Below are 25,249 nucleotides of genomic sequence, written 5' to 3' on the forward strand. Positions count from 1 at the left end.
TTACTGTCATTATCAGGGCTTCATGGGGTTCTATTATTTTTATCATTATTACCTCCGAAGGGGTGTTTATATTAATTTTATCTTTAGTTTCAGTGATCGATTTTGTGTCAGATCTAAAGGAAACAAATAAAAAATGTGCCGAAGATTCTTCGGCGCAATCGATCTTTCTCTACAGCCGCTACAGCTTATAATCAAGGCCACCGAAAGTAGATCTATCTCGGTATTAGGCTGCATGAGCTGCGACCCATGGAACTTTAACCACGGTCCGGTGGTGGCCTATCCTATATCGTTGCCAGAAGCACGATTATGGCTAACTTTAACCTTAAATAAAATAAAAACTTCTGAGGGTAGAGGGCTGCAATTTGGTACGTTTGATGATTGGAGGGTGGATGATCAACATATCAATTTGCAGCCCTCTAGCTTCAGTAGTTTTTAAGATCTGATGGCGGACAGAAAAAGTGAGGATAGAATAAAATGCGGACGGAAAGAACTGACAAAGCCGGCACAATAGTTTTCTTTTACAGAAAACTCAAACGTAACTTCACCTCATAAAACCTGCATACTTGAAATGTATAGTGCAAAAATTTTGGTGACAGATTACAGACGATAGCATCAATATTGATTCTCCTATAACTACAAGATCTTCTCCAGAACAGCTCAAAGAACATGGGAAATTAGTCAGATTCAGCACAAATGATCTACGTACGTTATCAAATGAAAGCTGTTACTTTGATCAATCCGTAGACAAGTTAGGCAGTGAAAGACAGGTTTATTGATCGTGCGACTCAGAGATGTGAGCCTTTGATATCTTTGAGATTATCACTCATGCCAATTTTATCAAAATTGAAAACGGAGGCTGAGGCAACACATTCTTGTCTTGTTCCATTGTTTGAATTTTTCTCTTTTGTGCATTTCTATCCACCAGTTTCTCCTTCATATTATGCCTATTCCCGATTTGTGCACCCTTTTTACAGCACCAACCTGTTCGTGTTTATCGACTTTGGAAACACCTGTCCAAAAATTTGACCAGTTCCCCAATCTGATTCCCGGAAGTTGAAACCTTCAACCTATTAGTCTATATTTCCTTCAACCTAGAATGATCAAAGTATGAATTTTGGCATCGGTGCAATGTAGACCTAACCGAATATTCGTGGCTATTGGGCTGCTTGAAATTCCTCCTTAAAGGCACTTGGCTATCGTTTTGAGTTCGCCCATTGCATAAAAATCAGCTCTTCACTAGTGGTGAAATACATGGGAGTAATAATACAAAAATGGGGTCTTGATCTGCATTTTCAAGATTAAATGATATAACTCAAAAAGAACAATGAAGCTCTGTGTATTTCTGATAGCTGTATTTCTTCTGCCCTTAATGAAAGGCCAACTTTGCACAATTAGAGCGCAATTAGAGAAGAAATAGAAATGGCGAATATAAAGGGTCTATGCCTTGGTTTCTAAAGAGTGGAAGTCATTTCCAAACAAAAATGACTTAACCGTATCGATTTCTAACAGTAATTCTGTTTCATCTAATACCGATGAATGGAATATACATTCCTGTTTTAATAAGGTGTAAAAGATGGTGGTCAGTGCAAATATTTTGAGGACTCGAGATTATTTAAAAACCATGAAGAGGTAATACTTTTGTTTCAACGTATCTCGAAAATGTTCATGTAGAGAAGTGTGACAGTTTTTCGTCGTTAAAATATCAGGGGAACGAAATGTTTTAGTTTTGCAAAAGTCAACAGAAAACGAGAGCACTCTGCTACCCCCTAATTTGATAACCCATAAAGGCAACATTTTTCGAAGTTGAGACAACTCTCAATAGATCCGAGTGTTTTCGAAGATTCGGAAAAACACTGTTGCCGAAGGCAGTACCGAAACGAGTATCGTTCCTTATTTCTTCAACAAAGTCAACTTTACTGAGGTCATTTGTTATTACGAGGACCCCACGAATTTCATGGAGATTTTCTGATTAGTTATATTAATGTAAGTCATTGAATATCAGCAAAAGTGTAGATTATGAAGACACCGGAAATTAAAAATCTAAAATTTACAATATTTTTTTATTATTTCTGATAAACAATAACTTTTTCCCCTGTTTTATCGACTACGATGTACAGAATGAAAACTGTTTCTAAAAATAATTACCTTATGTAAAATCTTTTTTCTTACATGCAAACAGAAAAGATCAGTTATTTTAAGCCCACACAGCGATACATTTTAATTCAACAAACCGTACACACTGTGACGAAGAGCAAATGAATTTCCACTCAATACGTCAAAAAAAAAAAAAAATAACTCACCGGCAAAGAATTTCTCTGTCTCTCTTACTTTTTACCAAAAGCATTTCCCTTCACGCATCAAGTTGCCATTAGGACCACAATAGAGAATTTTAAGAAGTTGTCGACGCGAATTTTGATAAGATTCACACGCTGCATAGCCAAGGGCATATTTTCTTTTTAATTCTTTAAGCTTTGGCCATATCTACAAAAAAATTTTCTTCTCTACCATTTTTTGTCGTCAGAATCTTCTTTCAAAGATGCCTTCCTTGTTCCAACCGACTTTGCAAAGCTGTGTGAGTTATCATGAGGGCCTATTGTTAAAAAAAAAAATGTCATTAGGTTACCACCAACTGGAAGTATCACAACTGACAAGAAAGTTTCTTCACTGAATATTCTTTTTCTTAATTTTCAGACGACAATGTTTTATCTCCATTTTCCTCTTCGTTTCCCAGAATTACAGTATTATCATCACAAGGCCTTTTTGAAGGAGATAAAAATAGGTAACTTTTTAAATAAGCGATAAGATTATGCTCTCAGTAATTGCAGAATTTTTATTTCCTTCCGCATCATCTTTTGTCAGGTAAAGAATTATCTGAGGTTGAAAGGAGCGCTGATTATCTGTCAGAATGGGAGTTCTGCCTTAATAATCAATTATAATCGTAAAAGGGAAAAAATTAAAAGGAAAAAAGATTTTTTTCATTACGATCAAGTTATCAGAACAAAATAAGATAAAAAAAGTAGAAAAGTGAACTTTATCGTTACAGTTCTTTTACAGATTTACACGAAAGAATTGAAAATGTCCAACATTAGTTACTTGTGCTGTATTCTCTGACTGTTGTTCAAACAGTAACATCTCTCTCTCTCTCTCTCTCTCTCTCTCTCTCTCTCTCTCTCTCTCTCTCTCTCTCTCAATGCATTTCCAGATCTACGATATGCGATCTCATGCGTACGTCATCACTTTGAAACTCCCGATATCAGAGACCCGACTTTTAACGTCTTAGGTGCGTTGGCGCTCTTACGAAATCGCCACAAGTTCGAAACCTTTGATAAACAACAGCAGAGAAATGAAACGGGATATATTGGCAATTCGAGGCTCAAGTACGATTGCAGACATACGAAATCGAATACGACATCACACAAAGAATGGAAGGATGCAATGCTACAATAATACTAATAAACAAAAAACATTTTCACTACGTTGCCCCTTTAGTCCAACCGTAGCATCTTGCACGACTTAATTACAAATGTAACTGATTGTACTTAAATCTAGATGAAATTAATCTGCCTTATTACTTCCCTCATCCTTTCAAACTTTTCCTTTCTGGACATAGAATTAATCTAGTATCAGCGGAACAGAAAACAAACCATCGACATCCTGTATAGTTTTCAAATGACTGCCTCCGTTCACAAGAAGAGGTAGTTCACAGACATTCAAATGAAATACGTAAGGAACAAGTCTTTTTAAAATTCTTTCCTTTCAGAGAGTGTAAAATGATAACCCCACAAAAAGTTTTTTTGGCCTTGTAGTGTTCTCTAAATGGGGACGTTTCAGAATTCCTCCTCAAGAGACCTCCCTCACTAGAGGTCGCTGCAGGAATGGCCCGAAAGCTTCGCGTTTCTCCCATAGACAGATCTGACGAGTTCGGTGCCAAAGGGTCCGTAGATGAAGATGTACTCAGAAGGGAAGCGCAACGACTTCAGAGAATGCAGGCACGAAATGACCATGGTGGGGCCTCCACAGATCACGATCTGGAAAGTCAAGTCGATGGGAAGATTATCGATCAGATTTGCTTCGAGTTCGTTGCACAAGATTTCAGCGGAGGAAAGATTAGGAAATCAGAAGCATGATGTTGCAACATAATCTAGACAGTCTGGCTAATTAGAATCAGAACACGCTTGGGTAAAGTACTGTCTTTTTAGTACACTATTTATAAGAGTTCAGAATTCTATGTCACATAAATACCTGAGACTTAGTCTATAATAGCTTAGAATTCTATGTCACACAAAGGCTCGAGACTCAGTCATCAGTGATTTCAAGTAACCTTTTTAACGTAATACTGATAATTTCTCTTCATAAACTTTTGATCGTAGCATTTTCTGAGCAAGACTACTTGCACAGAGCTGTATCATGATCAAAAATGCTAAATTTGCTAAAAAAAAAAATTTACCTTCCACTTAGAACGTCCCCTTATACTTGAACATTTATCAAAAATTTACACGTACTGAAAAATGCCCATCATGACATCAAATACTTAAAAACACTTGAAATGAGTAAACACGTGTTTATGAAATACCTTACATTTCTAGCCATTTGGTTCAGTAACATATTTGCATGAAATACTTATTTTGCGTGTTTGAGAACATAGTGAATTACCCACCTTATGTTTCAAGCCATTGGGCTTTGTGACATGTTTGTCAATCATCTGTGTCTCAATATATCCTTCCTCTGCCTCCCAGTCCTCTGGAGCAGATCCCAGAGTATAAACAATCTTGAGACGGTCGTCCTGGGCTGCAGCAACGGAAATTATTTGATCAGGAAGCACAATGGGTTGGACACATTTACGTTCTTTCGAACACGGTTTGTCAAAATCAGGATTAAGATCCATGAATACCATTGCAATTTTCTGGTTGTTTTTACTCATAAGGAACAACAATCAAATGTTACATACATGAAAGAAAAGGGTGGTAATAGGAACAACTGCAAATAAAGAGAGCAAAGTGGCAAAGGAGTTACGAATAGAAACTGTATTGTATTCTAGAGGGGGAATATACAGGATAGAGGGCAGTGTCTTGTTCTTACACCAAAGTTTAAGACATCATCAATTCATCTCAGAATATTAGGGGTATCTTCACCGTTGTTATTTTATTGTGAGAATACGGTAGTTATAAAAGTTCCAAGTAAGGAAATTAACGTCTACATACAGCAAAGTTTAGGAAGGCTCTTTGCAATAATAGTAAGAATAGGAGACACTACCAGATTTTACCACAGGGATTTATACTAAAAGAAACTATAGATCTATGGTAATTGAGCTGTGAGACAGTGTATCACCTCAAAGCAATAAGGGTGTTAGAGGTTTTTAGTACTGACAGCACTGGAAAGAGGAGTAAAATTCCGACTGAGATGGTGTAATATTTACCTGCAAACTGATCCAGTTCCTTCTTGAAGAGAAGATCTTCAAGGGTCTCCGAGTGGTAAAGCAATTTGATTTTCGTTTTGTCTTTTGGATCTTTCATTATGGACCTGATGAGCTGCAGTCCAGGTGTGATTCCTCCACCAGAGGCCAGAAGGGTCAGTTGGTCCAGCTTGTTCGGTTCATACTCAAAGCCTCCACAGGGACCTTGCACCATGACTGTGTCACCTGGAAGAGAAGATTTGTCGAGTTCCCACAAGTTTTGCAATGAGTCAACTTTTAACATTTTATTTAAGATTTTCATTAAAGAAAAAAATTAAATGATGAAAGCAACTAAAACACAAATTTGTTTTTAGCTTGAATTAGCCTCAAAACAATCAGTTAAATAAAAGAACATTCCAATGCAAAGGTTACATTTCAAATTGCAAATAGAGATGCAAAATAAAAGATCAAAAGATTATGACCTAAGTAGTGAACTTTTATGCAGAATTCACCATTTAGTAGAATAACGAAACTATTGACACTACCTGGTTTCATAGAACAGAAGTATTTGGACATAATTCCTTGAGTTTCAAACTTCATCACTAGCTCGATGTGGCCGTAATCATCTGGGCAAGAAACGGGTGAGAAGTAGCGGATGTGGTCCTTTCCGCCTATAGTAACTTTGACCTATTACGTGACAATAAAAGAAATGTCATACTAAACAGAAAAGGGTAAAACTGATGAACAGAATCTAGTAACATTCTCACAAATATTCAGATCTTTAGTTCCTTTTCATAACTCTGCAGACGACATCTGTGGCCGCTTTGTAATTAGAAATTGCAATATGACAAGAAATATAACCCTCATTTTTATAAACACAAAGTCAATTAAAAGCTGAAAAAATGACACATTTCACAGGCTTCCCAATAACGAACACCAGCATAAATTATGCTCTTTAGGTTTGTGGTATCTAGATTTTATTGCATGTAACCACAAACAGGAAATGAATACTAAATACTTTACTTACTGCTACATACTGCCCGGCCACACACCCTGTGTGGTCAGTGCTCTCTGGAAGCGAAAACTTAAAGGAGCCCATCGTTTGGCCAATTCTGGTAAAAGTCAGCAATTTTGCTGTAATCCAAGAATCTGGGCTTAGTGCTGCTTCGTGACAAACACCATCAACTGACTTGGTTCCCTGGGATCCAGATGTATTTATATTACTTCTCCAGCATTCATACATTTGGGAAAATATTTTGAAAATTTTTTAATATTCAGACAAAAATTAATATGCTTAGTCTTACTTTTGAAGGCGGAAAAAATGATAAAGGCATGACAATACGCTAAAAGAGGCTATTCTAATATATATATATATATATATATATATATATATATATATATATATATATATATATATATATATATATATATATATATATATATATATATATATATATATATATATATATATATATATATATATATTTATATATATATATATATATATATATATATACATATACAGAATATGTGTGTATGTTTGTGTATAGACATATGTCAAATTATATATATATATATATATATATATATATATATATATATATATATATATATATATATATATATATATATATATATATATATATATATATATATATATATATATATATATATATATATATATATATATATATATATATATATATATATATATCATAATCGTTATCACATAGAGTATATAATTCATATAATCACATAGAATCATTTTTTTTTTTAATTTGGCACCGAAATATTCACGAGTTCTGCAGAGAGTCATGCCTCAAAAATAGCAAAAGGTTGCATTTTCTATAAGTCAGTTAAAGTTATTCTAAAGAAAACGATATTAAGAGGATAACGACTTCCGTGAAGAACATGAAGGTTAAGTTTGCTTTAGCTAGGAGAAAGAAGAAAATATTTTAACGTATCCCCTGCTAATTATTGGACTGAATAGCAGCAACATAATGTCCAGCTGCTAAGATATAATCATAAAATATGGTTAATTCTAAAATAAAAACTATTTTGAGTCGTCATAACTCCGTCTTAAAATGATTTGAGGTTCCGAAATGATCGGCACTTATTGAAAAAAGCCCCTGATATGTCAGTGTTTCAGAATACCCTCACAAAACAAAAATATCCAGATATCTCCTGAGGATATGTTTTACTTGAATGGAACTGACAAACTACCTTGAGGATCAGAATAAACTCTCGGGAAGAAGACGGTGTTGAGCTCACCTTATCACAGACTGCTGGCAGACGGGTATTGAAGGGGTTGTCAAAGTCTGTGTCCTGGAAGGGATGTTTGACCGCTTTCCCCTTTTCGTTGGCAGCGACTTCGTCTAGAAGACTTTGGGCCAATTCCCTCTTTTCCTCGAGGCTCAGCTTCTGGACCTCGGTGTGAATTACTCGTTCGTTGGCAGTTTGTTCCCTATGGATGGACATTACGATACCTGAGGGAACTGGAGTTTCCTCTCAGTCCAAAACCCTGTTGTTATTGATAATTTAGCAGTTTATTTTGCAGTTTGTTGGTAATAAAATAACTTGTTCTTTGCCTTTCATTGATTATATCCTATGTGTATTTGATTTTGGACCCATTCAGTGCCTTAATAATAATTAACACACACACACACACACACACACACACACACATATATATATATATATATATATATATATATATATATATATATATATATATATATATATATATATATCTATATATATATATACTGTATATACACACACACACACACACACACACACACACACACATATATATATATATATATATATATATATATATATATATATATATATATATATATATAATATATATAACCACAAAAGCATCAACATTTATGTAGATTTTAATGAAATACCTTTAACGATTATTGGTCTTAAAGTATAAATAAAAAAAAAATTTTATCAAGGCACTTTGGTATTCCCTAAGCACATGAAATGAGGGATGTGCAAGATAATTTATTATCAGTTGCTGAGGGAGACTTTTGTTACGATATCTGGTGAATAAGCTTCGTCCTCTTTCATAATTCTCAGTCATAAGCAATCTAATAACTTGCCAATCAAATTATATAGTAATTATCAGCTAATACAACTAAGTAATTAATATAATCTAATGACGATTCCTGGACGTTAAAAATTATTTTTTTGCTAGCCCTTCCTTGCATGACGCCTGAGAGAACCCGCCCTTAACACAACAGAGCGGAAAGAAAAATTCGCTCACCATGGGTCAAGAGATTCTTTGCCCAAAAGTGCGGCTTTTCCAATCGTGGCCCGGAGGACCTCATTGGAAGGCGCCATCACCCAACCTGCTCTTCCATCTCGTAGAAGGCGCTCAAGGCCGAGGTCCATCTGAAATATGGTGTTAAAGTTTTATTAAATCATATTTCTTCGGCCCTGAAGAGTTTGCATATAGAGATCGCTGGTTAAGAAAGCAAAAGCCAGTCTCTACAGGTTTTATTTTTCTAATTGCATAATAAGTGATGAAAAATGTCGGAAGAATCTTTGAATTTGAATTCTTTGATAAAAGATTATAGAAAAATGCGTAATTGCTATTCAGGTAAGTTGGATATACATACTTCTACATACTTTTGTTTTGACTGCCACGAAGCACTGTAAAACAGAAGTACAGAACACTTTTACACAATAGTCATTTTTATTTTCTAAGTTTTTTTTTTTTTTCTTGTATAACCATTCTCCGGCGAATAGTACAAGATCCAAAGGACAGGAATAAAGGTATTGGGAATGACGAATTTTCATGTGGTCTCGCAACTAGTTATACTTAGGAACGACCCTCCTTTCTGTATAAAATTGGTAAAGTCATTGCTGGTGATGTAACCAGAATTAAATGGACACCTAAATTACTGCTGACGCTGCTAAAACAAGGCTTACATAGCATGGTACAGACTTAATTTTTAAGATCACAGGAAATGTCAAGAGCTAGCTGACAGACCTTGTAACCTGTTCCTCCACAGGCCTGCAACATTCTGTCTGAAACTCGGTAAACCGTTTGAGTGGCGATGTATTTGACTTGCGCCATCCATACACCAGCATCTCGTCTGAAAATAAGACAAAAACAATAAAGACTTTTATGTATAAGTAAGTTTTGCACTATCTGGAAGTCTTGACACTTCACATAAAGTTTGAATGAATATTTACACATGCGCTAGATAGTTCACAATACCTTGGCGTAAAATTAGGATCCGTGTACTTCTCCCAGTTGCAGTTATCTGTCACCTGATCCAGGTGCTGAGCCATCATGAAAGTCTGCAACCTGGAGGTGGTGGTTTGGGCAAGACTCTCCCCGAAATAGTCCTGGCAATGTGAAAAAAGGGAAACTAATCAACATATTTTCAGCCAGGGATATAGTCTTAAGTCTTGGTTAATCTACAGTTGAAAGCTCATTGCTTAGGTATTGCAGACAGATCATAAAAGAGTTTTCTAGTCATGTGGTCTTGAATGAAGACAATCTCTAAAATTTGTTCACAGGAAAATCATGGGGAAAAATCAGAGATAAAGACCAAGAAAATCACGGGAAAAAGTAGAGGTAAAGACAGAAAATTATGAAAAACCATAGATAAAGACCCTGAAAATCATGGAAAAAGCAGAGACGAAGATCCAGAAACTAATGAAGAAAATGCACAGGTGATGATCCAGCAAATCAAAGAAAAAAATCCACCCAGGAAGACCAGAAGGGTAAGCAGAAAAGGCACAAAAGACGCCGACAATCTTAAAAATCAAGGCAGAAATGCACAAATGAAGACCAAGACCAGAGAACCTGAGGCTCGTCTTGTTTACTCAACCTGTATGGTGGCGTAATCGCAGATGCGCAAACCGACATCGGCGTGGCCCTTCCGGGTGACGTGCTTTTTGGCGAGGTCCAGGCATCCCATAGAGATTCCATTCCAGCAGGCTGCTGTTAATAAATTGAACACTGGGGCAATCTCATCAATAGCCTGTGAAGAAAAGATAAATGGAAATAGGGAGGGCTTTTTCTGTTACAGTGCAAGGTTTTTATGTTATTACATGATAATTAAAAAGATGATCACGATTTCCTATGTTATTTTATGTATAATGCAATATTTCAGTCTTTGATACTGAAATCGCATTTAAGCATGTTTCTATATATTCCCTGAGATTACTGAAAAACAAGTGATTTATATAGAGAATGCAACTGTCAATTCATATATAAAATGAACTTCTTTTATATGTAGAATGTACTTCTTTCAGTGAATACGATTAAAGGATCAAGTTTTCTCATCAGATTCCTAAATTCATGGTTAACGAGTCCAACCTATGTCAATGAATTTAATTTTTAATCAGTCAAAAACTTCCGTGACCTTTGGGTACAACATTTTATCGCTCTTACCAATTGAGTTTCTTTGCCCATTTTTCCAACAATTCGCTGTGTTTTAAATTTTCCCTCCACGATGACAGGTCCAGACATATTCCCACGCATTCCCAAAGCCTTCCATTCTTCGTTGAATGCCCTGACTTCATCCTGGAAATGAAATCAATACGGTTTAAAATTTAAAAATAAGCTATAACACACACATCCTTTACTCTTTATTTATATTTTATACTACAGCACTCTCGTGTATATTTTTACTTTATTTTCTCATTGTTTTATTCTTTCAAGTTAATAGATAAATGCAATCGTATGCATAGATTACGAGAGAGAGAGAGAGAGAGAGAGAGAGAGAGAGAGAGAGAGAGAGAGAGAGAGAGAGAGAGAGAGAAGAGAATGTCTGAGATGAATATCATCAACAATAATTATAACATATTCTCATGTGTACCGTTATGATATGTGTGATATTCATACTTAGAGTTAACTAAACGCATTTATTCCGTTTTGTGTTATCTTGCCTGCATATGAAAATCACATTTTAAGTATTTTACGGTGATTAGGGATCAATAAATTAACAGTGACAAAATATTCTCTTGTGTGATGTTATGAACTGTGCGATAATCATACTTAGAGTCAACTAAACTTGCAATGAAATACTGTACAGTAAATCAAGGAAAGCAAAAATAATGGCAACATGTACATACCTATGCACTCACTCACTGGATGGCATTATGAACGTCTTTCCCTAGTAGGCTCAATCAGCTAATTCTGAGAACGTGCACATTACAAATGACGGACGGACGGTTGGTGTTTATTTTATACATATTACGATGATGATATAGGATAGTACAGTATGAATGGAGTCTTTAAGCAAAACAACAGTTTCATTACCATTACCTTTTGCTGAAATGCAGCTGTAATAACTTATTTGACTTATGCAAATGGATACCGTGAATGTAACACCTAGGTCAACAGTTCACATATACGCATTTTGTATCTCATGTATGGTAATACAATAGGGAACAAGTAATAAGAAGGTTGCTGTATAAAAATACATCAATGGTCATAAAATCATGGTAGGTTATGGGTAAACACAGGTAGGCTACCTGCCTACTGAACTAAGAGAGAGAAAAAGAAAAGGTTGCATTTTTTCAGCGCATTTATGAAGTATATTTTGTTACAAATATGGGAAAAAAAAGGTAGATAACTGCCTTCTGCATAAAGTTTTCAGTTTAAAGTGTGATGGTTATTGTTTATAAGCATACTGAGTGTTTACAGTTATGTAGTATTGATAAGGTTAGGTGAGGAAAGGTACGGAGTTGCCCTTGAACACCCCTTGATTTTTTTACTTGCTATTGTCCGAATTTCGCCATTGTCCAGTGAGCCTTTGGCTCTATCAGTCCGGATAATTGAAGGATTACTGTATGTATATATATATATATATATATATATATATATATATATATATATATATATATATATATATATCTATATATATATATATATATATATCTATATCTATCTATCTATATATATATATATATATATATATATATATATATGTATATATATATACTGTATATATATATCTGTGTAAATGCATGCGGGTGTAAGTGGGTATATGTGTGTTTAATGTATATATACATAAAACAGACTTTTTTTCTCCCTAAATTCTGTTTAATTAAATCAAACTTAAGGTTATAGAAACTTGGATTTGAAAAGTGAATGATACAGGCTGCATATCATGTACAGGATTTGAAAATATTCTTCGTGGGAAGCAACTCTACAGTAAATGGCTGTGATTTCACATAGTTTATAAAAATCACAAAGGCTCAGTCACTCCACCAAAACAAAATAGAAGCAGAAAGTAACTTCCAAAAGCTTCCAGTCAAAATGGATAGCAAAGAGAAGCTCTTGCGCCAGGCAATGCCTTCAGACAAGAGCATCCCATAAGATAGGAGAAAAAAAGGTGAGCCATTGCACAGATGAACACTCAGACTCATGCCAACAAAACCAGCTAACTGTAAAATAAGAACGTATTCTCTTACCGCGTAGGTTAAGAGAAAAGCCAATTCGGTATGATCTCCATCAAAATCTGGACTGTTGATAAGAACAGCGTACCAGTCGGCGTGACCAGCGCTGGTGCACCAGGAACCATACTTGACAACTTGCAGAGTGTCTTCATCTACCCTCCTTGCTTTGCAAGAGATTTGGTACCAGAAGTGTCCACCTGTGAACAGATTTATTTACCGTGAAAATGCAGAGGTTTGTCAAAAGATGAAAATATGCACTTAGAGAGATGAAAATGTTATAGGCACTGGCTGACAGACTCATATGGTAACATTCTATTATTTACCTGTGGCTGGGTCTGAAAATGCAGTGGTCCCCACGAACTTGTCTCGGTCAAGGCGACTCAAGAGTTGACGGATCTCTGAGCTGTCGTGGTATTTTGTGACGAGAATGAATGTGGCAATAAGATGCATAACTGAAACAAATAACATAGCAGGAAGATTTAAACATAACAAAGCAATAAAAATTATGAATAGGCTGATATCCCACGTCTGTTTTGATATCTAAAGATCTGAACGGCTTCGCTTAATAAGTAAAAATGGAAATGAATAAAATTACATTGAATGCTGTACACGTGCAAAAGGAATGCTCATTATAACTCTGATTATAAGGACTGAGTCTTTGCCCAAATGTAGACACTTCTTAGATGCAAAATATGCATAGCTGTATTAAAAAATAATCAGATTCGTATGCTACAGGTTGTGTTGATATCAGAATCTTCAACTCAAAAGAAATATGTAAAAATTACAATCTCTTAAAGTTAGAGAACTCGAAATTAAGCCTTTGGATCTGTAGCCTTATGGCAGGCTTCAAGACCAATTCTCTCCTGAAGACAGACTCATCATATATTCTACTGCTTTAAGAACGAAAGGCTACGTCCACAGATAAATGACGATCCTCACAGCAATGCCATGCAGACTGACATACTTACCATATACCATAGCAGTAGAGGGACAACCATATCTGGCGATGGTCTCAACCACCATGACCATACACGCGTGGTTCTCGCCCCTCCCTCCGAGGTCCTTAGGAACGAGAAGCCCCAAAAGACCCAGCTCAGCCAAGGCGTTCATCGATTCACGAGGGAAGGTGTAGTTCTGGTCATGCTCGACCTGAGGAAGGAGCAACGTCGAGGTCGTCTTTGGGCCTGAATGTGTTCACTCATCGCCCTTGACCCATGTGATGCGTCTAGAGCAATGAGTGGATGGATTTAGAGAGAGAGAGAGAGAGAGAGAGAGAGAGAGAGAGAGAGAGAGAGAGAGAGAGAGAGAGAGAGAGAGATGAAGTACAGTGTTATACAATGACGAAGGAAAGAGAATCGTTTTAACAACTGGCCAAAAAAACAACATTCATTTTGACCTGCAGAGGAAGTGAGAAGTTATCTGTGTGTATGTGTATGTTTGTATGAAAATCCATTATCACTAGAGTAATTTAATCTCGCTCATCAGTATCGAAAAGGTTAGAAAAGAACAGAAAATAATATGTAGCTTATGGATTTCGGTTTATTATGTTAGTTCTTGTGTAATCAAATTTCTTTACAACTTTATCAATGGGCACTGGATTGTCCTGATGGTTGACTGACAGATGTGTTTCGTCACGTCGCAACTAAGCTGTGAGAATCGTCACGGATGTTGGAAAGAATGTTTTGACTGCATTTATTCATCATGTCCTTTGGAAGATCTTACCCTCGCACTGGAAAGAATATTTTGACCGCATTTATTTACCATGTCCTTTGGAAGATCTTACCCTCGCATTGGAAAGAATATTTTGACTGCATTTATTCATCATGTCCTTTGGAAGATCTTACCCTCGCACTGGAAAGAATATTTTGACTGCATTTACTCATCATGTCCTTTGGAAGATCTTACCCTCGCATTGGAAAGAATGTTTTGACTGCATTTATTCATCCTGTCCTTTGGAAGATCTTACCCTCGCATTGGGAAGAATATTTTGACTGCATTTATTCATCATGTCCTTTGAAAGATCTTACCCTCGCATTGGAAAGAATGTTTTAACTACATTTATTCATTCTGTCCTTTGTAAGATCTTACCCTCGCAGTCTGCCCACGCTTTGGTTGCCGCTGTGGTATTTACTGTATATATATATTTGTTTTCGATACAGGTTTTATAAAATAAAGCTATTGTAGTTTTAGTTAAAAGTGAGTTATATTTTTACAAAGGAAAATGGTTTGACACAATTTTAAATGAATAAGTGTAATAAATTTATAAGATATAATATAAGTGGTGTTTTCATGATTTCATTTAAATGAGTCTCTCTCTCTCTCTGTCTCTCTGTCTGTCTCTCTCTCTCTCTCTCTCTCTCTCTCTCTCTCTCTCTCTCTCTCTTCTTACAACCAGAGAACCTTAACAGAGACAAGTGGTAGAAAATATTACACAGAAAATGGAAGCTGTAATAATCAAACTAATTGCTTTTCTACTGAAACATTTTAAATATGGAGAAAAACCAAAAGTTATAATTAAGTTTTGGCATATTTCTAAGCCAGTTTGAAGTATACAGTTGTTTCATTAAAAATGGTTTCGACGCCTTTTGTTGTTTAGTGGTTCGAGAAATATCATCAAAGTACAACACTGAAAGAAGTTTCATTCAGTTCTAAAGAAGGAATGACCTTACAATGGATACCAAGGATTTTTAGAATTATTGTTTGGTGTTTGTTGAAGCAATCGATGAAAATATGAAACCTCAGCTATCTTAGCTGTAAGAACAATCACTGAGTAAATGTAGGACAGAAATTTTTTATAGCCGTTATTCATCAATATGCGTTTGGAGAGACCATGCCCTCAGGAAATCTGGCACTTGCCTGGGCACGATCCTGGCATTTGTTGGCCTTTGTCTTTAATGACTTTTACTTTATAACGGATACTTAGGATTTTGTAAACTATTGTTTGGTGTTTGTTGAAGCAATCGATGAAAATATGAAGCCTCGATATGAAGGTCATCAGGCCCTCTCTCACAGACAGCGTCAGGCAAACCCCTAAGGGACCCCCTACTCAGGACCGCCTACCCAGGAGAGAGGCAGGTCTCCTGCCAACCCAAGACGCTTCCCCGTAGGAGACCCTCACCACAGAGTTCGAGGCCAAGGCTTCCTATAACGTAGGTTTCCCTTCAGGAGGGTTACTAAACCCTCTCCTGGAGGTACTTTCCCAGAAGGAGCTACGGCACCCCCCTAAGGAAGCCCCCACCAAAGGGGCTTTCTTTTGCGATGAGCGGCAGGGGTCCGGTCAGGCTGAGAGGAAAATCTCATTACAATAAACCATAAAAAAAAAATCCATGGCGCACGCGATTACTCCTCACAACTTACTGCCTGAGGTCGTATCTTTCTTCTGCAGACGTCGATGAGGTCGTCTCTCAGCTTCTTCTGCTTCTCCGTCAGGACCCAGTCCGGGTCGTAATCGGATCCCAGACCCCAGAACTCCCCTCGGCCCCACTTCTTCGCCATCTGAAAGAAAACAGGATTCATTGATTGGTACATTTTCTCATTATATGCACAGTGAACACAATTCTAGATTTTGTGAATTTAACGAAAAATAGGAGGTCTCTGAATATGGAGATTCAATTACCGAGGACTTATTTATGATCAAAGGACAACGGACGGGCAATCTCATGCCCTTTTCCAGCTCAGGGTGGAAGGAAGACAGGTGGAGCGTAACCGTAAGGGTACGATTAACCTTCAGCCTCTTAAATGAAAGAAGATTATAAACTGGGAAAAAGAATACTGTCCAGTTACTGTTTATGCTGCCTACAGAAGTTGAAATTAGCAGAAATATAATTTCTCTACTTTCTAAAACGGTTGTATAGAATTAATATACTAACTCAGTTTCCGTTCAAGAAAATATTAATGTACGTTAAGACTTTTGCTTCAAATAATATAAATACGCTGATATTTTTCATTGCCTAATCTAAGCTCGTTTTACTCTTCATCATCTAATCTGAACCTGCTAAGCCTACTTCATCATTCTTAAATCTATGACTTCATTATGTATAAAAAGAAAAGTTTTATGGTGCTAGTGTCAGAAAATGGAATATGAAAGGAAGCACCGTTAGAAATTCATCTGAAAAAGAAAAAGTAACTGAAGGGGTGAAGGAACATGAAAATGGAACAGCTGCGCAATGAAAGAATAAAAAACTCGTCTATTGTATTTGTTGATGGAAATTAATACTGTCGAAAAGTTCGTCAACACCCGTGGCTTTATCAACATGAGAAAGCGGTAGCAAGCTAAATGAGCTAAACCATCAGTGCTTATCTCTGATTTCAATATTACACTTGTACTAAGATGACCTTTGGTGGAAGAATGTATGTACCAGTTAACTCACACACTTAATGCTGCATTTAGTTCCTCAGTAACCATTGTCACCAAATTCATTATGGTGAAAGCAATAGTGACAGAATTGATTGTCATGGGCATTGGTCGACTGTGGTGGGTCACAACCATTAAAAAAATAGAATGGGTGATGGTTAGCAAGGTTTAACTAGAACCTGAAGGCAAATGCCTTTTGGAGTCATTTCCCAAATGACTGATCCCTCCATCGCTGTGAGACCAAAGGGCCTCTCCCAGGTTCCTCCAACCATCCCTGCCTCTGCGGACCATCCTAGCCGATCCTCAGCTCCCCTTCATAACTGTGAGTGTCCTGTGGCAGACTGTAACCGAAGGACGGTTATTAAACAAACGCCACCTATCAGTCATCGATCTTTCAGTTTGAATGGTAGAGATCGCAATCATAGTTTTCTTAGGAATGTAATCTTGCCATTAAATACTTAGTATTAACTGCAAAGCTTTATTACCAAGTGTTCTACAACACCTAAAATATGTTTCCTTACGTACAGACACTCCCTTCCATAGACTAAAATTGGTCTAATGAACCGTACAAATATATCTTAGTATGTAATGTAAGTCTATTTGAATCCCAGCCCTTGCTAGGCATAACCATTGTCAGAATTTTCTGTTCCAGCATTTCAAATGATCCTTCATCTTTATTACTTGTGCCCAAATAGCTAAATGAGATAGCAAAGATAAGTGGTACATGTACTGTACAGTACACAGGGTTCTTCAAACTACGGATCGTGACCCATTACCGGGTCGCCAAGTCCTCCAAACTGGGTCACAGGCTCACAAAAATACATACATAAATAAAATAAAAATGATTATGTACATGGCAATAAGATAAATATGAATTTGTAAAGTTCCCGCTCAACGCGTTCCCTGTAATGAACATCCCGTTTTCTGCGGTGCCTTCACATGCGACCTGGGGTCGGCCGAACACATATTATTATCATTATTGTGAATTGTATATTTTATTGTCTGTTCAAGCGACCATGCATTATGTATATGTAGTAGAGTATTTTTGTAACAGTCCAGACATTGTTAATCATTATGTTGTCTGCATGTACCTGTCCTGTTTTTGTAGAGAAATAGTTTGACCTCAGGTCACCTGTAAATCTTTGTACCAGCGGTCTCTGCGTTATATGCAGACGTCCGCACGCCACTTTATAAGCGGATCGCTTCATCAATAAACCCTTACGGGCTGCTCTAGAAGCAAGAGCCCGTGCTGGCACAAGGCCAGCTAAATCTAAAACAACAACATCAATAAACTAGCAGTACTTGTCTTCCTGCTCATTATTTCGCACCTCTCTCACCAATTCATATATGGATCCACCTAGTCCTAACGAATATCAGAGTCTAATCATAATGATCAGAGCTTCTATTTTCGTGAGGGAGAGAGAGAGAGAGAGAGAGATGCAGGGTGACGCAGTGGCGGTGTGGGTGGCGAACGTGAATGCATGGAACGTGTAAGCTGTGAGCCTCAGCCTGCGATGCGTACTTCCAGATTTGAAACAGAACATGATTAGTTATATTTAAGTTTTAGGAGTGTGCAAAAGTCTCCTTTAGTTATAAAACAGTTCATGCAACCACACTCGTATCAAATGGATCGATCTGTTATTAGAAAGGGTGTCATTGCTACTCAGGCACCAAAGCCTTCTTGTTCAGGCAAGAAAGACAAACAGACGAACTCAATGACAGAGAAGCCTTCTACGTCTCGCACCGGTATGGGCGAGACATCATCGCCACCTGTGCCCTGTTGGGAGCCTTCTGCTAAGAAGAAGAAATTGTGGCTAAGGCAATATAGTGAAGAATTCTTGAAGTATGTATTTATTAAGTATGATAAAGATAAACAAGAACCTCGGCCACTGTGTGTTATTTGCAGTGAAGTTCTTGCAAATGAAAGTATGAAGCCTTCAAAATTCAAGAGGCACCTTGAATCGAAACATGTTGAACTAGTTGGAAAATCAGTAGATTTTTTTCAAATAAAAAAAGAACAATTGAATTTTTCAGTGAAAATCCTTAGTAAGTCAATCACTCACAATGATAAATTGTAACTGGCTTCTTATCTAGTTGCTTATCGAATAGCAAAAGAGAAAGTGCCATATTCTTATGGTGAAAACTTATCCTCCCAGCTACAATAAATATAGTAACTACAGAGCTTGATGAGAAATCAGCAGGGAAGATTAAATGTGTCCCTGTCAGTGACACAACAGCATCTCGGAGGATTAGGGACATTACTGAAGATTTGGAATTTCAGTTGGTTTCACGCCTCCAGGCTGTTGAAGAATATGCTATCCAGCTGGATGAAAGTACCGATATAGCTAATTGTGCAACACTCATGGTTTATGTGAGATATCCATGGGAAGATGACTTCTTGGAGGACATATTGTCCTGCTTGACCTTACCTACACACACAGCAGGGTCAGAGATCTTTAGAGTTTTGAATGACTGTGTAACTGGAAAATATAAATTTAACTGGGCAAACTGCAAGGGTGTCACTACAGATGGAGCAGCAAATATGACAGGAAACAATAGTGGTGCTGTGAGCAAGATATCAGAGGCTGTGGGTAATTATGTAACTTGGAATCATTGTTTCATTCATCGTGAAGCTTTGGCTGCAAAAGGAATCCCTGCCAACTTGAAAAATTTTCTAAATGAAGCTGTACAACTTGTCAATCTTATCAAAGGAAGTTCATTGAATAGCCGTTTGTTCGAACAACTTTCCTGTGAAATGGGAGCTGATCAGCCACACTTTTTGTACCATGCTGAAGTTAGGTGGCTATCCCGAGGAAGAGTTCTAACCAGGATATATGAATTAAGGATGGAGATACATATATTCCTTCTTGAAAAGGAGTCTCCAATGGCAGAGCTATTCATCAGGGATGAATGGCTTGTACAGCTATCATATTTAGCAAACATTTTCTCAAAGCTCAATGAACTTAATCTAAAACTATAAGGAAAAGAAAATGATATATTCAAACACACCGAGGAAGTACAGGCATTTAAGAAATCGCTAAAGATTTGGCAAGCAAGGGTTAAAACAGACCAACCTGTTTACTACATGTTCCCCACACTTTTACAACATATTGAGGAAAAGCATTTAAATCAATACTGTATGCAGAAAATAAAAAAAAAGATATAGACCTACACCTTCAGTCTGTCAGCCAGCTTTGAGCAGTACTTTCCAGAAGAAAAAACTATCCATTTAAAAAAAAGTACTGGGTAAAAGATCCGTTTGTATTTGGGAACCCAGATTCAGTTGCGGAATTAAACTTAACACCTAGTAAGGAAGAAGAGTTAGTCCGGCTAACTAGTAATAACTCGTTAAGAATGAGGCACAAGACATCAACATTGTCTTCTTTTTGGCTAAGCCTTTCCAAGGACTATCCCAACTTGAGTAAATAAAGTGTCATTCTTTTGCTACCTTTTACAACCACGTACATGTGTGAGGCTGGTTTCTCAGTCTTAACCAAGTTAAAGTCAAAGGAAGTAAATCGCCTTGATACCATCACTGATGTGCGTGTCGCCCTATCTTCCTGCAACCCAAACTGGTCCAGGATAAGTTAAGTATATCTTAGTTTAACCAGACCACTGAGCTGATTAACAGCTCTCCTAGGGCTGGCCCGAAGGATTAGATTTATTTTTACGTGGCTAAGAACCAATTGGTTACCTAGCAACGGGACCAACAGCTTATTGTGGAATCCGAACCACATTATAGCGAGAAATGAATTTCTATCACCAGAAACAAATTCCTCTTGTTCTTCACTGGCCGGTCGGAGATTCGAACTCGCGACCAACAGAGTGGTAGATGAGAACGGAACCCGCTTACCCAGCGAGGAACTTGGTCCAGGATAACAACAAACAAGCAAGCCCACCCAAGTCACTCAATAGGTAAGCCTAATTGCAAATGAGTGGAAATTATTCTATGTTTGCATACACACGCACACTATATATATATATATATATATATATATATATATATATATATATATATATATATATATATATATATATATCACATGTTTATAATTCTGATTATAATGCCTTTTAACATGGTTATTGCATTTCAGTTTTTATACTTGTACTCTTTGATATTTCTGGTCATTTGTACAATATTTTCCTGTATGGGTCGTGGGAATGATGTCATAGTAAAAACTGGGTCACGGCTGAAAAAGTTTGAAGAACCCTGAATTATAGACAATGACCCCAAGAAATATTAGTCCCAGATAACAACCCTTATTCTTATCAAATATTTCTGCTAGTTAATTGTCAGTTCCATCATGTATTATCATCTTTTTATATTTCCCCTTAGGGAATGCCTGTGCCACGTTGCACATCGTATTAAAGTATTTTTCGAGGTTTCAATTAATTATTGATAAATCTCGTTTACTCCATTTTCCTTTGAACGTGCCTATTACCATATACCCTACAAAAAAACACAAGTAACCAAAATGCTTAGCTACGTACGTCCACCACGGGAGGGTTATCGGCAGGAAAACACCGTCGTCACACTCGAGCCTAGACCCGTTTGCGTGTCTCCTCGTTTCAGCTCGGAATATATTAATAAGCAGATGTAACCAACTAGGCGCCGCCTATCTTGCTGTTATCGCCACGAGACTGCAACCACCAGAAAGCAGTTTGAAGGTCGCTAAGTGTTCATGCACTCATCACACACCGTGGAGTCAGTGTTGACAACGTTCTTGCCTTTGAGCTACACACACACACACACACACATACACACACACACACACACACACATATATATATATATATATATATATATATATATATATATATATATATATATATATATATATATATATATATATATAGCTTAATATATATAAATAATATTATATATATATATATATATATATATAGCCAAGACCAGGAAGAACATTCTTTATTAGGAAGAAGCTTTATTGACAAGCTTTCGAGTATAAAACCTCATCATCAGGCTGAAAAAACCGACAAGGATGAGAATCAATAAAATTACAATAAAATGAATTGTCATAATAAATCTTCAGCAAAAATACTAACGAAATATATAAAATGAACAAGTAAATACAAACTAAAAGGGTGAGACGTAAAATAACGAAAAATTAAAAACACAAACATAAAAATATGAAAATAAAACTAAAGTGAAATGTAAACAAACTACCACTCACAAAGTAAAATATTTAACGACCTAATTGAGTACCTACTATGAAATTACACGATAGCTAGTTGAATACCAGACGAGTTGTTGTTCAATTCCAGCTTCATCTTTTTAATAGTCAGCGACTCTGAAATTAAAAGGTCAGTCTATTTGAACAAAAAGACAGTACCCGAAAATCCAGGTCGGTGAAAGGATGGTCTTGTGTTAAACTGTGTTCTCTAATGGCAGAAAAGGGTGGTTTGGAAAGGGAAACCTAGTTCTAATAGAAAGACCTCTGTGTTCCAAAATTCTGTGTCTGAGCCAGCGGGAACTAGATCCACGTATCGCAGACCACACTGCGAACAAGTGAACAAGTAAACGACACAGGAATTAAGGTCCACAGGCAGAGTAGGCTTCTCTCTCAAAAGTGATCTTATTGTAAAAGGATTACAGAAAACAAACCGGAAACTGATCTGAGTTGTTTCCTCAGATCAGTTTCCGGTTTGTTTTCTGTAATCCTTTACAATAAGATCACTTTTGAGAGAGAAGCTCTACTCTGCCTGTGGACCTTAATTCCTGTGTCGTTTACTTGTTCACTTGTTCGCAGTGTGGTCTGCGATACGTGGGATCTAGTTCCCGCTGGCTCAGACACAGAATTTTGGAACACAGAGGTCTTTCTATTAGAACTAGGTTTCCCTTTCCAAACCACCCTTTTCTGCCATTAGAGAACACAGTTTAACACAAGACCATCCTTTCACTGACCTGGATTTTCGGGTACTGTCTTTTGTTCAAATAGACTGGACCTTTAATTTCAGAGTCGCTGACTATTAAAAAGATGAAGCCGGAATTGAACAACAACTCGTCTGGTATTCAACTAGCTATCGTGTAATTTCATAGTAGGTACTCAATTAGGTCGTTAAATATTTTACTTTGTGAGTGGTAGTTTGTTTACATTTCACTTTAGTTTTATTTTCATATTTTTATGTTTGTGTTTTTAATTTTTCGTTATTTTACGTCTCACCCTTTTAGTTTGTATTTACTTGTTCATTTTATATATTTCGTTAGTATTTTTGCTGAAGATTTATTATGACAATTCATTTTATTGTAATTTTATTGATTCTCATCCTTGTCGGTTTTTTCAGCCTGATGATGAGGTTTTATACCGAAAGCTTGTACAATAAAGAATGTTCTTCCTGGTCTTGGCAATATTATTTATCATTAAGCTAAGATTTCAAGTAGCCGCCCAATTACCGAGACTATATATATATATATATATATATATATATATATATATATATATATATATATATATATATATATATACATATATATTCAATTCCTTGGCTTGTACTCTTCATGTTTTGCCACATTCTAGTTGGTCGTGTTACTCACCTCGCTGGAGAGAGGGCCCAGATTCGATCTCTGGGAAAGGCCGGAGCGATTTAGGCGTATTGTATCTGGCCAAAATAAAGTATTAAATATAAGACAGTTAATCGATTGTGGTGGATCGCAGCTAAAGTGGACGATGAAATAAATCATCATCTGATTTTTCAATATCACAGATGTCATAACCGCTTTTGAAGATAGGAAATTTCATGACATCTGAAAACACTCTCATGCAGAGTTACAGTGCGATATTTTTATTATGATGACGTTATTGCGAATCAAAAGCTACTTAAAATCATGTTTCACTTGAAATCCATATCGAATATGACCGATCGTCTGTGTCTTCGATTCAAGAAAGATTCTTTTGCTCAACCGAAGATTCGTTGCAGTTTTCGAAGCAACGAATCAGTAAAGGATAGGAAAAGAAAACGATTATCCTAAAAACCTTTCAGAGCGAAGAATAAGTTTCAAATGGGATAGACTGTACCAATGAATGATTTGCATTTGGATTACAAATCTTGGAATTCACCGGAGCTTCACAGGCTGTTTCATTAGTCTTTCAGCTGACCGCGACGTAGTGCAATTTCGAATTAAATTCGATTGAAGTATGCAACACGCTCAAAAATGATTTACCTGATTTGAAACAAAACCGTTCTTGCAATTTCTTCTCCGTGCGCATTCAACGCTCTTTTTAAGGTTTAAAATAGAATCCAGGTAAGAAAAGTCACAGGAAAAAATCACAGAAAAAAGCCACAGAAAAAAGTAACAGGAAAAGTCACAGGCAAAAAGTCACAGAAAAAAAGTAACAAAAAAGTCACATAAAAAAGTCACAGGAAAAAAGTAACAAGGCAAAAAGTCACAGGAAAAAAGTAACAAGACAAAAAGTCACAGGAAAAAAGTCACGAAAAAGTAACAGAAAAAAGTAACAGGAAAAAAGTCATAGGAAAAAAGTCACAGGAAAATGTCACAGAAAAAAGTCACAGGGAAAGGAGTCGCAATAACCTTCCCTAGATAGTGACCCCCCAGGGTTTGAACCCGGTATGCATCCTCCCTTTTGCGGCGTGTTTAGTACAAGCCCGTTGGGGATTTCCGGATAAACATAAACAAAAGACTGTCAGTATCAAAAAGATAATAATGACCCCAAGAAATATCGTGAATTTTTCCCCTGAGACTTTATTACTGTCCCCCACAAATTAATGTGACTTTTTTCCTATAACTTTTTTCCTAGCCAAAATTGTGACTTTTTTCCTGTGACTTTTTTCCTTGTGAATTTATTACTAGCCACCTTAAAATATTGATCAGCGTTTCAGTTTCAGCCTCTGACTTCTACCTAGAGTTGAATAATTCAAAGTAAGCTTGCTTGGCCTTGAGCAATCTGGCTGCAGATAAAACTCGAAGATTAAAAAGGAAACATATAAAAAAAAGACTTAAAAAAACACAGAAAAAAGCGGCACCAATCTCTAAAAAAAAAAAAAAAAAAAACTACAATGATCACCTTAGCAGAACAGCGTAACCCAATTGC

General features: G+C 36.6%; 1 protein-coding gene across 1 annotated transcript; it reads right to left on the minus strand.

Moving 5' to 3' along the window:
- Positions 1-2,046: 2,046 nt before the first annotated feature.
- LOC136839159 (uncharacterized) lies at positions 2,047-21,891 on the minus strand. The gene is made up of 16 exons (XM_067104837.1): positions 21,672-21,891; positions 16,184-16,321; positions 13,795-13,975; positions 13,150-13,278; positions 12,842-13,023; positions 10,815-10,946; positions 10,249-10,401; positions 9,630-9,760; positions 9,399-9,504; positions 8,670-8,797; positions 7,664-7,856; positions 6,420-6,590; positions 5,938-6,079; positions 5,417-5,638; positions 4,658-4,788; positions 2,047-4,028 (listed from the first exon to the last, which is right to left on the minus strand). The coding sequence occupies exons 2-16, from the start codon at positions 16,319-16,321 to the stop codon at positions 3,858-3,860; spliced, it is 2,310 nt and encodes a 769-aa protein (XP_066960938.1). The 5' UTR covers positions 21,672-21,891; the 3' UTR covers positions 2,047-3,857.
- Positions 21,892-25,249: the final 3,358 nt, after the last annotated feature.

The sequence above is a fragment of the Macrobrachium rosenbergii genome, chromosome 6 (assembly GCF_040412425.1).
Source record: "Macrobrachium rosenbergii isolate ZJJX-2024 chromosome 6, ASM4041242v1, whole genome shotgun sequence".
In the NCBI taxonomy this organism is placed as follows: Eukaryota; Metazoa; Arthropoda; class Malacostraca; order Decapoda; family Palaemonidae; genus Macrobrachium; species Macrobrachium rosenbergii.

Bases quoted from the DNA above. Each gene is read 5' to 3' on its own strand.
- LOC136839159 (XM_067104837.1), bottom strand. From the start codon at position 16,321: ATGGCGAAGAAGTGGGGCCGAGGGGAGTTCTGGGGTCTGGGATCCGAT. The intron at 13,024-13,149 runs GTAAATAATAGA...ATCTGTTCACAG, and splicing joins ATTTTCAGACCCAGCCACAG to GTGGACACTTCTGGTACCAA. The intron at 7,857-8,669 runs GTGAGCGAATTT...GTCCATCCATAG, and splicing joins AAAGAATCTCTTGACCCATG to GGAACAAACTGCCAACGAAC.